Source organism: Mytilus galloprovincialis, chromosome 8 (genome assembly GCF_965363235.1).
Source record: "Mytilus galloprovincialis chromosome 8, xbMytGall1.hap1.1, whole genome shotgun sequence".
Lineage (NCBI taxonomy): Eukaryota > Metazoa > Mollusca > Bivalvia > Mytilida > Mytilidae > Mytilus > Mytilus galloprovincialis.
In genome coordinates this window covers 34,292,065-34,308,913 of record NC_134845.1, presented here as the reverse complement: position 1 = coordinate 34,308,913, position 16,849 = coordinate 34,292,065, and the positions used below count along the sequence as shown (strand labels likewise).

At 31.9% G+C, this 16,849-nt stretch overlaps 1 protein-coding gene across 4 annotated transcripts in view; it reads right to left on the bottom strand.

Annotated features, from left to right (window-relative positions):
* LOC143085627 (heavy metal-binding protein HIP-like) overlaps window positions 1-16,849 on the bottom strand; it is a 40,777-nt gene extending 23,928 nt beyond the window's left edge. The window contains exon 1 of one of the 4 annotated variants that reach the window (XM_076262091.1): window positions 16,781-16,849. In XM_076262091.1, coding sequence (XP_076118206.1) covers window positions 16,781-16,818 — 38 coding nt within the window. In that variant the 5' untranslated portion in view covers window positions 16,819-16,849. Of the gene's footprint in view, window positions 1-15,554; window positions 15,647-16,780 lie in introns of those variants that run through there. The other 3 variants (XM_076262088.1, XM_076262092.1, XM_076262089.1) reach the window with 3 other exon arrangements.

Below are 16,849 nucleotides of genomic sequence, written 5' to 3'. Positions count from 1 at the left end.
ACACGTCTTATAATAATGTGAATTCACTCTCAAAAATAGGAGAAACCAAACGACACAACGGAAACACAACGTAAAAATGTTACACACACAGAAACGAACTATGATATAACAATGGCCATTTTCCTGACTTGGTACAGGACATTTTTAACATAGCCAGAAATTAGTAGTGGTTTTGCTAATTAATATTCATAATATGTAAATGAGAATTGTACCACGTAATAGTAGTTTGAACTGGACTGGTTTGATATCATTAAAATCATTAAAATTTTTAAAACACGGATATTATAAGTTGCCCGTCACAGAGTCCTTATTTACAATCACTTTGATATTTCCGTAAAGGTGTCAGGCGGTCAAAATCAAAACAATGAACGCGAATTTAGTGAATTTTTCGTGCTTTCGTGAGTTTATTCTTCTTGAAATAGTGACATTTTAACTTTACGTGGGAACCTAGAGTTCAACGACTACACATACAAGGTTTGGACTTGCTTATTCTTTGGAAATTCAAGTTTCAAATTTCACCCCGGCAACCTGTTTTTGTAATGACCTTAGTAGCCAATTTTCAACACGAAGTCTGCAAATTTGACGTTTCAGCCATTTTAGCCTGTATTTTACACTGCAATATATAAAGCCTCACGCTTCGATTTTTAAAATAGCTCAGGAACCTGTATTTTTGCAACAACCGTCATTATGTTTCGTTTAAATGGTGTATATTGTTGTGTATATTCATTTTCTGCCCCGGCAACCTGTCTATCACTTAAATTAAAATTAAAACAGACATTTTTTCAAAATTCCCTATCATTTTAATGTAATTTCCGTGACCCGTATCCGATTTCTTTAGTATAATATTCAAATAAGCAAAGTGGCGTTGATTTCTGGATATGAAGAAAAAAATGGTGGGTTGAACCTGGTTTTGTGGCATGCCAAACCTCGCATTTTGATGGCATTGTTAAATATAACATTAAAATGACAACATAATAATACAGGACTACAATACAAATAAATAGCAGAACGTATTAGGCATAGACACACATGAATAATAGATAACAAAAGGCATCAGGTTTAAAATTCATTACGTCAAAAACGCGCCTCGTCCAAACAAGACTTACCAGTGACGCCCAGATATAAAAGTTCGAAAGTCAAAAAAAGGGGGACAAAGTTGTACAGCTCTGAGGATCAAAAGTTGAAAAAGGTTGTGCCAAATACGGCTAGGGTTTTTTGCTTGTGATAAGAACATCCTTATTATATAGAACAATTTATGCTATTGCAAACAGTAAATTTTATCAAATTAATATAAAAGATTTACATGATCAAACTGACGTTAACTAATTACAGAAAACAAAACCATAATACATAATGCATTGAAGACCAACACAGAAAATAGACACACCCGACTCAGTGACAAACCAGGCCTGAACGCAAAAAGTCATAACCATGACGTCACATACGAAGTGTTGAAAAGGTACAATATTACGTGTCAGATAAAGTAAACAATGAACTTCATTAACAGAATTAAAGTTTGAAATTTTATTGATAAATGGAAATTTTCCTTCTTATATTATTTTTTTTTAATTCAATAATGCTACTTTGTTGGTAGTTCCCGTTGAATAATATTATTATATTTCCATAACAATTCCGGAGGGTACATGTTGCGATCAGACCACAACACAAACTATACTTGTATGTCAAATTGACATACCAAACCCTATAAATCACAGTCAAATTTTTTTAAACTCACCACACTACTTTCTCCGATAAAAAAAATCCCACCTACCTACCTACCTACAATATTATAAAAAAATGATGTAATAACAAACACATATATTTGTTTTTGTCCTAAAAGGCATAACCACTAAAATTGGTAAAAAATCATATTGAAGAGCAATAACTTCAATAGGGACTCGACTGATGTTGTCCACCATAAGACTTATTTGCAGATCATGTTTTGCTGATCTATATATTTTTTAATGTTATCATCTTTTTATCTATTTCCCCCATATTGCAACAAAATATTTTAGAAGGATCAAAAACTACGCAAGTTTGAATCAGATGAGCGTATTAAGAAGTTTTATCCGTGTCAGATAAAGTAAATGTTGAAATAATTTCTCGTCCATCTTTTAAACTTTAAGCACTCTGTCATTCTGGTTGCATTACAAAATATTTGCTAAAAACGAAAAAAAAACAAACAAAAAAAAAAACAAACAAACAAAACAACTCAAAACCCGTGGAAACAGAAATCTCAGATCACGATACTGCTTTTACTAACTTTATTTTGGTTATTGACAACGATTCAATGATAAAAAAAAACATTCCTCATGATACCGTTACTCGATAAATATAGATCTTTTCTTCCTATTGATTCTAATTTAAAATATCATATTTGTAAAATGCAGTCTAAACTAATTGATTTCTATAGAAACTCAGTTGTCAAACAACTTCAACAAGTTCAAGGCAAATCTAACATAATATTTAGTAGCAGCATAACTATTTGAGATGCCATATCAAGTGCTAGTCAATTGAAAACTGACCTCAAAATCTCAATGTCAACTGTATTTAACACAAATCACGGACATACATTTCATTCCGCTGCAAGTATACTTAGAAAAGACTTTGAAACTCTACAAATTTCTACAGAAGAATACCCAACTTCGGATGAATTGTCTCTTCCTTCTTCAATTCAGTCAATGCCTTCGTATTTATTGCAATTCATTTTTTAGTTACTCGATGATACTGCAGACAGCCAAGTCTATTCTCATGAAATGGCACCAGAGAAATCCAATTGTGTAAATACTTGGGAATTGTTGAGTCAATCAGTTATGTGGCCAAGTTTATTTTTACTCCTTTTCATTTAGGATTGGCTTTACAAATGTACCATGAGTTTGGTTCAAAATACCTTATTGAAACATTGCATGCCAATGGATTTTGTGCTTCTTAAAGTAAAGTGGGACGCTATCTAATAAGTGTTGCCAACCATGAAATTGAGCGAATTCAGGATAGTGTGTATGTCTCGTATAATGTTTCCCCAGCATCTTTACAGAACAAGCATATGGATATCATCACACCTTCCTAAAACCACTTTTAGATCTCCGTTAAATCTTGGATGAATTGATAGGGATGGTTTGAAGCTGGTATTTGTTTTTTATATTTCCGAACAAGGTGAGCTAAACCAAATTTATTTTTGTATTGTTTTACCCGTCTGGTTTAAAAATGTGCTTGATAACTCCAACTGCAAAATTTGATGATTCGATCCTTAAAAAAACTCGGGTTCTCATTTGCACTCATGAGACGTTCAAGTTAATCGTGTTCGTTAATCCAAGAATCTTTCTTATTTATTTAAATTTTGTATCTCTCTATCTATCATAGGTTTTTGCAAAATTGATAAAAATGGTCATTAAATTGTAATAACTCTAATAAGGACAGTTTCTCCCATATTAACACTTTCTATTAGGAACATTACAATTGTTGTCCATTCATCTGATGTGTTTTGTCATTTGATTTTGCCATTTGATTACGGACTTTCCATTTTTAATTTTCCTCAAAGTTCAGTATTTTTGTGATTTTACTGTTTACAGTTTAAGATATATTATGTAAAACTGAAATCAACTGGTCAACTTTGTCATATGAGGGCAACAGCTCCTACAATATATGGGTCATTTTCAAAAAATGTCGAATTTTCATTACACCCATGCTATATATATTTTTTTGTATTTCTAATGAAAATTTCAGTTGTAATGATTTAAATCATGTAAATGAAAGCTTGTCTGATTTGTGATTCAGAACATTAATAATAAACACAACTTACATCTATTTTGATAAGTTTAAGCCGCATTTATTAAGACCGATTTTGAGGGTATTTGTGTGCGTACAGTGTCAGAAAAACACATTTCATATGATTTTTTTCCGATTTTCAGGCCGTCGCCTTGATATCTGCAAAAGGGACTTTTTAAGAACGTTATTTATTACTCTGACGAAAAATTGCAGCTTCTTTATCATTGTATTTAACATCATCTACAAACTAAATTCAATCAGCGTACAACATGTACGTGAGGTTTGTGTCTATCCTACGAAAGCCGAGAAGGATCATTCATAATTCAGAATTCAAAACTCGCAAATCAAGAAAGATAATCCTGTTTTATTGCAGTTGCAATCCAAACACAATAAATATTATCTTAATCTGGTCAACTTATCTGATAAAATATACCGTAGATTAATAATATAATAGTGCACAGACAAACATTATAACACTTTTCAAAGGACATGTGCCGACATTATGTCAGACAAGTGAAACATTTCTTGTTATCACTTTTACTCCGGAAGAGACAGATATCGAGTGTCACTTCAATCCTTTTTCGATTTTTTTTCTTCTTCTTTTCATGACTTGAGAATCTTTCATAATATAAATATAAGCAGATGTGGTATAATTGCCAATGAGACAACTCTCCGCAAGAGACTAATTTGTTATCAGAGGTACCAGGATTATGATTTAGTACGCCAGACGCGTCGGTTTCGTCTACATAAGACTCATCAGTGACGCTCATATCAAAATATTTATAAAGCCAAACAAGTACAAAGTTGAAGAGCATTGAGGATCCAAAATTCCAAAAAGTTGTGCCAAAAAAATGACTCAGAAATTAACAACTATAAGTCAACGTAAGGCCTTCATCGATGAGTAAAACCCATATCACATAGTCAGCTATAAAAGGGCCCGAAATGACAAATGTAAAACAATTCAGACGAAAAAACAAATTTGATATACAGCAAAAAACGACAACCACCGAATTACAGGCTCCTGACTTGGAACAGGATGTGCACCAACCTCATTTATACAACACAAAAAATATGTCGTACACTTTTCGGTGTAGTGAATAAGAACTATTGTCAGGTGTAAAATTAGAGAATAGGCAGGCGAAGAATGGAGATCGTAGCGTTTTTTTTTATCCACACAGGGAACACATTGAGAGTTTTATGCTGTAAGAAATTAAGACGATTTCGCATTGTGTCTAAAAAGACAAATTTTCTTTCATTGTAGAGGATGCTTACATATGTTTGACATACTATATTTGATTGTTATATAAAATTTCAACTGGTTTTTTTTTCAAATGATTTATTAATTTATTTCTGTTATTTCTGTAACCCGGAACCGCCTTTGAAACTGGTGAAAATGTTTTGCAATGTTCCTGGATATCAATTTTACCAAAGGTTTTCGGATTTTTTCATTGCTGTCATTGGGAAATCTAGTGTCAAAATATTACACTTCTAAGTAAACACTGAAAACTTGATCTTTCAATGTTGGTTCTGTTTTAGCAAAGACACTATAAGTTAGAAATTCACAAGAAAACCTTCTGGTAGTAACAATAACTAGAGGCTCTCAAGAGCCTGTTTCGCTCACCTTGGTCTATGTGCATACTAAACAATGGACACAGATAAATTCATGACAAAATTGTGTTTTGGTGATGATGATGTGTTTGTAGATCTTTCTTTACTGGACATTCTTGTTGCTACAATTATCTCTATTTATAATGAATTTGGTCCAGTAATTACAGTTGAAAATATTTTCTAAAAATTTACAAAAATTTATGAAAATTGTTAAAAATTGACTATAAAGGGCAATAACTCCTTAAGGAGTCAATTGACAGTTTCGGTCATGAGACTTATTTGTAGATCTTATTTTGCTGAACATCATTGCTGTTTACACTTTATCTCTATAAAATAGCATTCAAGATAATAACCAAAATCTGCAAAATTTCCTTAAAATAACTAATTCGGGGGCAGTAACCAAACAACTGGTTGTCCGATTTGTCTGAAAATTTCAGGGTAGATAGAATTTGACCTAATAGACAATTTTACCTCGTAAGATTTGCTCTAAATGCTTTGGTTTCAGAGATATAAGCCAAAATCTACATTTCATCCCTATGTACTATTTTGGCCATCATGCTTGGTTGGTTGGACGGGTCACATCACACATTTTTTAAACCAGATACCCAAATGATGATTGTGGCCAAGTTTGGTTAAATTTGGTCTTGTAGTTTCAGAGGAGAAGATTTTTTTAAAAGAAATACTAAAATTTTTGAAAATGATTAAAAATTGACTATAAAGGGCAATAACCCCTTAAGGGGTCAACTGACAATTTTGATCATGTTGACTTATTTGTAGATCTTACTTCCTGAACATTATTGCTGTTAACAGTTTATCATTATCTATAATAATATTCAAGATAATCACCAAAAACAGCAAAATTTCCTTAAAATTACCAATTCAGGAGCAGCAACCCAACAACAGGTTGTCCGATTCATCTCAAAATTTCAGGGCAGATAGATCTTGACCTGATAAACAATTCCGCCCTGTCAGATTTGCTCTAAATGCTTTGGTTTTTGAGTTATAAGCCAAAAACTGCATTTTACCCTTATGTTCTATTTCTAGCCGTGTCGGCCATCTTGATTCGATGGCCAGGTCACCGGACACATTTTTTAAAATTAAATACCCCAAAGATGATTGTGGCCAGGTGAGCTAAAAAAGATTTGCACTAAAAAATAACATTTCCAAATAAAGTTATCATTTCCCTCCTAAAATAGCAATTAAACGACGAGTACAACAGGCTACAGAAACTTTGTGTATAATAAAGATAAAAAGAAGAAGTTTTGAGTCAAATTAGGTGAAAATACAATGTACTACTATGCGAATATATTCCTGGAGTATCAGCTTTAATTTATGTTTTAACCGGCTGTATACCTCTCTGGGTGTGAACGGTGAAAGTGATATCAGCCAAATTCTAACTTGATCTCAGTTTGGTGGTAATTAGCATTATGTATAAGTTAAAATTAATACTCCCTCTGCTGTAGCTAAGATTATTCCGGCGGCACGTCTGTCTGTGTATACCTTCGTATAGAAATATGCCATTTATAAGAATGGATAAGTTTGAAAAAAAGTTTGTATGTGGAAAAGGGGGAGGCAAACTTCTGAAATTGACAAGAAAAAAAAAACTATTTTCTATGTAGTGTAATAATCTTAAATTTAGTGATTGTTCTCTTTCATTTTCATTTTTTAGTTTCAATTTTTGTCTTAAAATGGCAGGGGGCATAGTTTTGTCCCCTTTTTGCCCCTGGCTTCTATACGTACACTGTTATTATGACATATTTTTTGTAATAGCAAGGAAACGAGTCATTTCTAATACCGGTCTGAAAATGAGACTGTTTTATGACGACTTTTATTTATTGAAGGCACTAATTTATAAAATACAAAATTATTGTATTTATTTGCTCTTAGTAATGTTCAATAGCGTATTTGAATAAAATTTCAAAGAAGCAAATTTACTACAATACAAATAATTCTAAGCTCTATTTTAGAACATGTAATTTTAACTTGTTGAAACGAAGTTAGTTTAAAATTTAAAGTAAGCTTTAAGAATTCCTTTTTTTCAATTTGTCTTTTAATTTAGATTTTTCATGTCCCTAAACAAAGTATGCGACGCGTAACAGTTTATAAGTCTTGGTGTTCTCATATATGCATTTAATACGGTACATTTATTATTAATATAGTTCAGACTCCATTTAAGAAAGAAATATATAGAGCAGAGCATTTTGGTTTTTTGTAGCTCTATTTTAGAACATGTGATTTAAACTTGTTGAAATAAAGTTAGTTTAAAATTTGTCAAATTAAGCTTTAAGAATTCCTTCTTTTATTTTAGATCTCTATACATAGTATGCGACGCGTAACAGTTTATAGCTAAGTGTTTTGATATATGAATTTGATACGGTACATTTGTTATGGATATATTTTAGACTCCATTTATGAAATAAAATCTATAGAGTAGAGAATTTTGATTTTTTTTTGTGTATCAATTTAAAATGTAGATTCAAATATTTTTCACTTCAAACAATAAAGTAAAACTTCTTCAAAACTTATATATAATGTATAGTTCGGCGTCCGCAAAAAAGAAGCCATACGTATTTCATTGAATCTCGATATTTATCATGTTTAAATTTTTCTAACAATGACGTTAAACCTCCATAAACCTGGAAATGTCATAGCGGGTCACAATTTTAATATATAAATATAGGTACCATATATTAGTTAATATTATATAAAAATGGGTACATTGTTTTAAACAAACATAGCACACCCCTACCTAAAAAAATCGAAGTTAACCCCTCCACCCAGATTAAAATTGATAATTCCAAAGTTGGAAATTACGAGATTAAAGGTGATAATTCCAAGATTAAAGTCGACAATTTGAAAAAAATAAATAAAAAAGGATGACCCTAATAAGCTTTCGTAATAAATGGAATTACATAAGTAAATGCCAAAAGTATCATCTTTCGTCAATCATAGAGCGTAACTCCCAAATAACATAAAGAAAAATCGTCAAAAACTTAACACGAATTTGGTTGATATAACAACATATTAAAATTATCAGAATTTGATGAACGATAGATACACAAAATCTGTCTTTTGTATATACATATTTTAATAACTAGATTCTTCCGTTGGAAAACTAGGTTGTTATAAGAGATTTGTTGTTTGCTTAATAGTACTGCAACCAGAGTTCATTTTTTAAAACTTTAATGGTCCGGAAGAACACACACCTAAATTATATATCGATGGAAAGAGGAAAACGTGTACAATAAGAAAAGTTGGGTCGTAAAAATCCAGAGTGGTCACAATTTTGTGAAATTGAGATCAAAGGTCAGACCTAAAAATATCAACATTTCAACCACAAGGACAAAAAGGAGAAATATTCTGATATTTATTCAATAGAATGCTACAAAAACGATTCAATCATAAGCATATGGTATAAACGATGTTAAAACGACAAATTTGACTACTTATATGAAAAGCTGCCATTAAAAAATGGCGTTGATTTGGAACCTTCTGATTTTTTTCCATTTAAAACATGGCAAAAGAAGAAGTGGCCTTGACCTTTTCACATCCATAAACTTTCATATTGTGTATAGTTTTTCACTATAGTATATTACAGAATTATAAAACACCAGTTTATCAAATTATTTCAATATTTTTTCTATCTTTGAAAAAACAAAATTCAAGCGCTCAAACAGTGTTTTTAATTTTGCATCTTAAAGGTTGTGTATTTTGTGAAAATTAGTATCTAGTTATAGATAAATACATATTGTGTATTTGCAAAGTCTAGACAGAGCAGTTATAACACAAAATATACGATAGTCACACGAGGCGAATGCGAGGTTTAAAAAAAATGAGTGTAAAACAAAGTCAGTTTGGTGCATGAACATTTTTTAGTGGGATAATCCTGGTAAAAAAGTTAACTTATTAATTTTTTAAGGGAAGGATGAAAAATTATACAATGCAATGCTAATTTTCTAATGTTGTAATTCAAAATCAGTCATGATAAAATTGAGAATGGAAATGGGGAATGTGCCAAAGAGACAACAACCCGACCATAGAAAAAAACAACAGCAGAAGGTCACCAACAGGTCTTCAATGTAGCGAGAAATTCCCGCACCCGGAGGCGTCCTTCAACTGGCCCCTAAACAAATATATACTAGTTCAGTGATAATGAACGCCATACTAATTTCCAAATTGTACACTAAAAACTAAAATTAAAATAATACAAGACTATATGATCCTTATATAACTTTTAAAAGTGACACACAATAGCTCAAGTATTCATAAAATAGGGACATGAATCAATCTCTAAGTCATCATATGCGGATTCAGTACGCGTATTAGCATTACAAGACACTTCCCTTTTTCATAAGAACAAGTTTGGCGCAAGACAGAGTTTGTTCAAAGCAAACACAGTTTTTGAGTACAAATGCTATCTGGAGCGTAAATACCGTCATGATTCGGTCAAACTCGTCAGATATAGTCTTACCTTTGCATAGGAAACACAAAAGAAATGTGAGTACAAAGTTTCGATCAATGTTAGTGACCCATATTCCCATATGCATATGCATGATGTATCTGCACTGCCAATCCAAAATGTAATGGGGCGAATGTTGCTACAGAAACGATTGATTTTGTAATAGCCATCCATTTGCGAATTTTTGTTATCTTTAGGGACAATATACGGTTCAGAAGCGCCTTTGTGTTATTTTTATCAATTAACTAACAAATGAACTTTTGAGCCTAGGCTCCGTGTTGAAGACCGGACCGTGACCTATAATGGTTTACTTTTATAAATTGTGACTTGGATGGTGTGATGTATCGTTGGCACTCATACCACATCTTCCTATATCTATTAACAAGCTATGCATTTCCATAGAAATACCAAAACGAGGACATAGCTCATAAGATCACTGGTGGCAGGGTGAAGTTATTGTTCTTCTTTTAATGTATCCTTAATATTTTCAGACACACCTTGGTGTAATTCTGAAAGTCTTAACATAGATTTTCCTGCAGCAGATATGGCATCCCCTAAATTGAGTTCAGAGCTAAACTCTTTATTTCATATCCCTTGGCCCTACTGTGTCTGAATTGTAAGGTGTCACAATATCTAGTTAGTTCTGGAGTTTGGCAGTTTGGTAAGCATCAGAGACAATATTGGGTAAAATTGATCGGTATATATAGAGGATGTGCTATATGAAAAAGGCTTTTTCTTATGGAAGAACAAATCACATCACTAACAATCTAACAATTCTAATTTTTCGGTAACTGTTTTACTTAATTGCACAGGTGTTCGGAGATTGTAAACAGTATACATTTAAAAACCGAAATCTCTAAAACCAGGAAAGGACAGTTATTAACGAATAAATTTGATTTATTTAAAGTAAGTTCCTTGGGGTAAATTTCAGCAGTAAGAAAATTCTTGATTATTTAACGAATAATATCATCAAGATAACGGTAAGTGTTGTTGAATTTATCAATTAATGACTTTATTGCAATTTGCAATATTTGTATTGACTAGAAATTTTTACAACCCAACCCTGTATGTAGCAAATTGCCCCCTCCCTCCCCCCCCCTCAATTTGTAGGAACTTGTTGATTATTTAAAGGCAGTGTAAAGCTACCCCAATTCAAATTCAATTCTATATATTCAGCTTAAACTGAAATTTCAAATTAACAAAATATATGTCTTATTATATTTATGCTACCAAAACTATTCTTATACATATTAGTACTGCAACCAGAGTTCATTTTTTAAAACTTTAATGGTCCGGAAGAACACACACCTAAATTATATATCGATGGAAAGAGGAAAACGTGTATAATAAGAAAAGTTGGGTCGTAAAAATCCAGAGTGGTCACAATTTTGTGAAATTGAGGTCAAAGGTCAGACCTAAAAATATCAACATTTCAACCACAAGGACAAAAAGGAGAAATATTCTGATATTTATTCAATAGAATGCTACAAAAACGATTCAATCATAAGCATATGGTATCTGTTTTACTTAATTGCACAGGTGTTGACTTCAATAAGTACTTGGTTATGCATGGATAAATGATTACTCACATTAATTAGCACAACCTAAAAGACTGTCAACACGTTTAGAGGACTCAGTTTTGCGTAGTTTTCTGGTTTTTTTTTTAAAGGTTTGTCTTTTACACAAAAACTCTGTTTTCATATCCAAACTACAAGGAAGAACTGAGCGCGAGATCGTATAAAAGTGTCAGGTTGTGAGGATACATGTCGATCAGTTTGATCACATGTACGGATTTTTGTTGTTTCTAATTTAAAGTTCCCCAAGGGTGACTGGGGAAACGAAATATGGTCACTTGGTCTTCTCCCGACCGGCAGCAAAACGAAGTGCGGGATGTATCAAGTTCGCAGTCACGTCCGGTCAGAATGGGGACGTTAAGTCCGATGCCTCGTGTAAAGGGAGTATCACGTTCTTTGCATGTTAAAACCCTTGCATCAACTCTTTGAGGAGTCCGAAGGTGGCCTGTTGCAATGGAAAATTTCTGTCCCAATCCAATATACCATCATTTTCCAGTGGCAGTCTAAATTTTCCCGATCATCATCCCGAATGGCCTCTATTATGACAAAACCTACCTATTGTTTTTATTGTGAACTTGTTCTCGTCCTGAACATGCATGAAATATTTGTCACTGGACGTTAAGCAACCAACAATCAATCAATCAATCTAATTTAAAGACGCACCAAATTTGCCTTCTGGTGCAAGTCTCATAACATCACTGATGATTCGCCCACGGAAAGCAGAATATTAAGAGAAGTTGGTTTTAGCATCACCTTGTCACACACCAAATCTCTGCGAATCTTCAATAATACTTTTCCCCCGACCACTTGCATGCATATTAATTGCTCTGAGGTTAAACATTGACATACAATGTATTTTCACACAATGTCAACTATAGTCATTATCCGGAAAAACCTCTTATCCGAAGGATTTGGTTAACTTTTTATATAAAGTCAAAATTTTATTAACAAAAATATAACTTTTTACAGAAAATACACGAAAGAACTACTATATATATTCAAATCACTAAAAAATAAATTAACGTCTCCTACAAAATCTACATAATCACATCGAAACTATCAAATTGATGGCGAAGGAAAAAATAAATGGTGGAGCTGATTGACGGATAGGAAATTTCCGTAATTAAAAAAGGTACAAATGATGTTTTATTTTTGAGTTTTTGACAAAATTGTTTGGAATTTGCCAAACAAAATTTGCATGCAGTATCGCAATAATATGTTTTGTCCTCTCAAATGTCAAATACTATTTTTGAATCATATGTTTTCTCGTTTTCAAAGAAAAACGCGTTAAATTTCTACCTAAAAAACAGCTAACTTTAAGTTTGAAAGTTTTACTTGGAGATGGTATTATATTTATGTCTTCATCATTACGATGATCCTTGATGATATGTGCATAGAAAATATTTACGAAAATAGCGGGAAATTTAACCAAAAAATATATTTTTGGATTTTAAGGTAACTACCCAAAACCGTAAATTGAGGGGTACCCCCATTAAAGGGATAAAATACAAAAATGTTACCATAGAAACTTTTTACGACCCGACGGAAATTAAAATATAGATATTATTCTATTATTTAAAACAATTTGCAGCCGTGTGTTATTCCGGACCATTAAACTCGTTAACTAAGCGTCTTTTTCGATGTCAGTTGCAGTACTATAACCTCCAGGGGTTAATATTTCATGCATAATGATCACTCGACCAGAAATTTAATGTAATTGAAATTAACATAACAAAAGACTTGATGTACGATAAAATTGAAACTGCTTAATAAATACAGGTAGCCTTTGTGAAAAATAAATAACGATAAAAACATACTTTATTCAAATAATTTTATATGGTGAGAGGTATTATAGATATAATAGATCGATAATGATTGCAGGTACATGTACATTTGTACAAGGATAGATAATATTTATAAAGGTGGATGTTAATAATTTATAGTGGGAGTTTTTTTTCTCATTTACTTTTCCCCCGACAAATGAGTCTGTAAAAATTTGGTCCCCCTTAGTTGTTTCCCTGGGCAACTGAGGGTTGATGTAACAGGTGACTGTTAATAAAATATGTTTAATATTAAAAAAAAAAAAAAAAAAAAAATATTTCATGCATATTTAAACTTTACGAAAAAGCGATGATTTCAATTTTTCCATTGTGAACGTTCCATTTCAGTGAAGCGACTTTCCAACTGCAGTAGTATAGGCCTCGGGTTTCCTTTCCTATTTTCTTGATAGAGGGTTGCTACTTGCAAGGACGCTGTGTTACCAAGGGTTTCAAATGGTAAAGTTGGATGTATCCCTATGAAGGTGTAACGGACCCTTTGTCTTGTTTCAATGGGTTCGTGTTCTTAACAAACTTTCTAAATAGCTTTCAGTAGTACATGTATATTAAAGTGTAAAGTGCGATCTTTTTTGGCTTTCGTAAGCGCGGGGAATCACGATAGATTAATGTAGGATTTTTGAGTATTGAGTTTTGAATTTTGAATTTTGAATGATCCTTCTCGTCTTTCGCACTATCCTGTTACCGCTACTTAAATCAGCCGTTAAATTATTCTCCCTATGAATATTGAATCAGTCAGTATTGATTTTAAAAGTATAAAGTAATCTTTACATATAAAACGCCTCGTTTCTTTAACGGCAGTGTAGAGAAAAGAAATTTCAAGACATTTAGTGAAAAAAAATAATGTACTTTTTTTCATGTCTATGCTGTTACCAACAATTTTGATTAATTACACCAACAGTATGCTTGTAAAAAGTGCATGCAATAACATGTTGGAAACCAAATTCACAATAGAAAACCATAATCACTTCGCCAAAGGGAGTAGTTATTTCACAACAGCAATCAAGAACGAAGACATTTGTCTATCCTGTTACAATTGTTGATATGGTTACAGTAACAGGATAGACAATTGTAACCAAAAACGTCGTTAATTTTTTTATCTTAACATATAGGTGCAAAACGAATGAAATATTTCGTTGTTTGAACTCATCTTGAGGTTATAACGTCTTAAGCTTCCCAATTAAGCATTTGCATGTGCAATACTGATATCGGTAACAGGATAGACTTTTATATAGTGATATATCAGAAATGTACGTTCCTGTACGTTCCTGTTACCAATGAAATAAAGAGAAAAGTAAACTAACTTATGAGGGATTTACTTGATGTTGGGTTTGTTTGAAAGGGTGAAAAAATGCCGAACAATATAAATTGATATCTTAGACTTGCATTACTGGTGGTAATTTTTACAACCTTTGAAAAATAATTTTAAGGGGGATTTTTCAGTACAACCTGGAAAATTGGCAAATAAACTATTATTTTACAGAATGAATATATATAGAAATAAACTCATCATAGATACCAGGACTAAATTTAGTATATACGCCAGACGCGCGTTTCGTCTACAAAAGACTCAAGTTTATTGTCTTGAAAACCATCTATCTGGCTACGTAAAACAAGCTTAACATTTTATCTAAACCTTTTCTTAATAACCCAAAATTTATTTTGAAAATGGTAACAGGATAGACAAAATATTGTACCACCGATCAAAAAATGTTTCAAGATATTCTTGTATGACATCTTTAAGATTGCATCTTTTAATATGATGTTCTTAAAGTACTGTTTGTTTTGATTTGTTTATGTGGAGGGTTGTTTGAATGAGTAACTTTTAATAAATTTTTCAATTTCAAAATTCGACATTTTTGAAAATAACCCACATACAAATTAATCTGACAGTTTTGATGTCAAGGGCAATAATCAGACCTCATCATTCTTAACATAAATGATTTCTGTCTATATCAAATTATCTCATTTAATAGCGGTTTTAAAACGTGCTTTTTTCCGTTATATCTCTAGTAATTTTTTTAACAGTTGGGGTCAGCGAACACAAATATAAACAAGATATCACAAATGATGCTTGTGGTGAAGTTTAGTGAACTTTGGCCCAGTAGTTTCAAGAGGAGGTTAAAAAATACGTCGACTAAAAGTCTCTCCATATGTTGAATCGTGAAAGAAAATGGACAGCTATGTAACAACACTGGATTTTATATTACATTAAGAATATAAAAGTCATTAAAGATGTTAAAACAAAGAAAATTCAGTGAACAAATTACGTGCAAAAGAGGTAAAGCAGAAATGTAATATATAAAAACTCACCACATGAAGTGATCGGCTTCTACTTTTAGAAGAATAATCTATTTAAATAGGACACATGTATTTAACTAACAGATTTAAGACCTTTAACTTTTCAATGTATTCAGATCATTTAACGTTCTTTTTATTCAAGGAGCATATTAGGTATTTGCATTACGCTTGACAACGGTCAAACATTTTTGAATTTGATAATAACAATGTTGCCATATCAAATGAATTGTTTTTTTAAGTCATGATTCAGGAACATATTTAAGGCATGGCGACGGGTATTAATTGCGTATACTGCCATTTGTGTGTAAAATCGATACACATCTAGTTCAATATTTCGAATTTTTCATATTAAACAAAGCTTACAGAAAAATATAACTTTTAACATAATCATTAATGTTGTACAACTTTCAACCAAATTTTGGCATTCAGTTTGTCGATTTGAATTTCATTTAGATTTCGTTATGCAACTGATTTTACTGCCCATTATTGATACATTCTGTCATTTTCACCGTGGAAGTGTTTGACATTTTCATTTAAGATAATAGGAATGTAACTCATTTTCAAATGAGGATTTTTTTCCTTCAATAGGATCTTTTTCTCCTTATGATTTTCGTTAACCTCCCATAAGTAATTTGATTCTCCCTAAGAATTTCTTTTAACCCTTAGGATATCTTTTTTTGTAATGCCATCCATTTGAATTTTTATTAATTTTGTCTAATATTTTTTATTCCACAGGATTATTTTATTATACAAATATCCTATTGGATAAAAGAATATCCTTTAAGAAATGATTTATTACTACTGATGGATTTTTCTTTAGTCCAGAAAATACATCATGTATGATATTGTGATTCTCCCAAGGTATTATAAATCACACATTCTACGGGATAATCCAAGTAAGAAAATAATATCCTCCAGGATTTTGTCACTGTTTCACTCATATTGCCGAACAAGGTGAGCTAAACCAAATTTATTTTTGTATTGTTTTACCCATCTTGTTTAAGAATGTGCTCGATGACCCCAACTGCCAAATTTGATGATTGTATCCTTAAAAAAACTCGGTTTCTCAGTTGCACTCATGAGACGTTCAAGTTAATCACGTTAATCCAAGAATCTTTATTATTTATTTATATTTTATCTATCATAGGTTTTTGCAAAATTGATAAAAACCAAGAAAATTCAGTGAACAAATTACGTGCAAAATAGGTAAAGCAGAAATGTAATATATAAAAACTCACCACATGAAGTGATCGTCTTTAACTTTTAGTAGTATCATTTATTTAAATAGGACACATTTGTTTAACTAA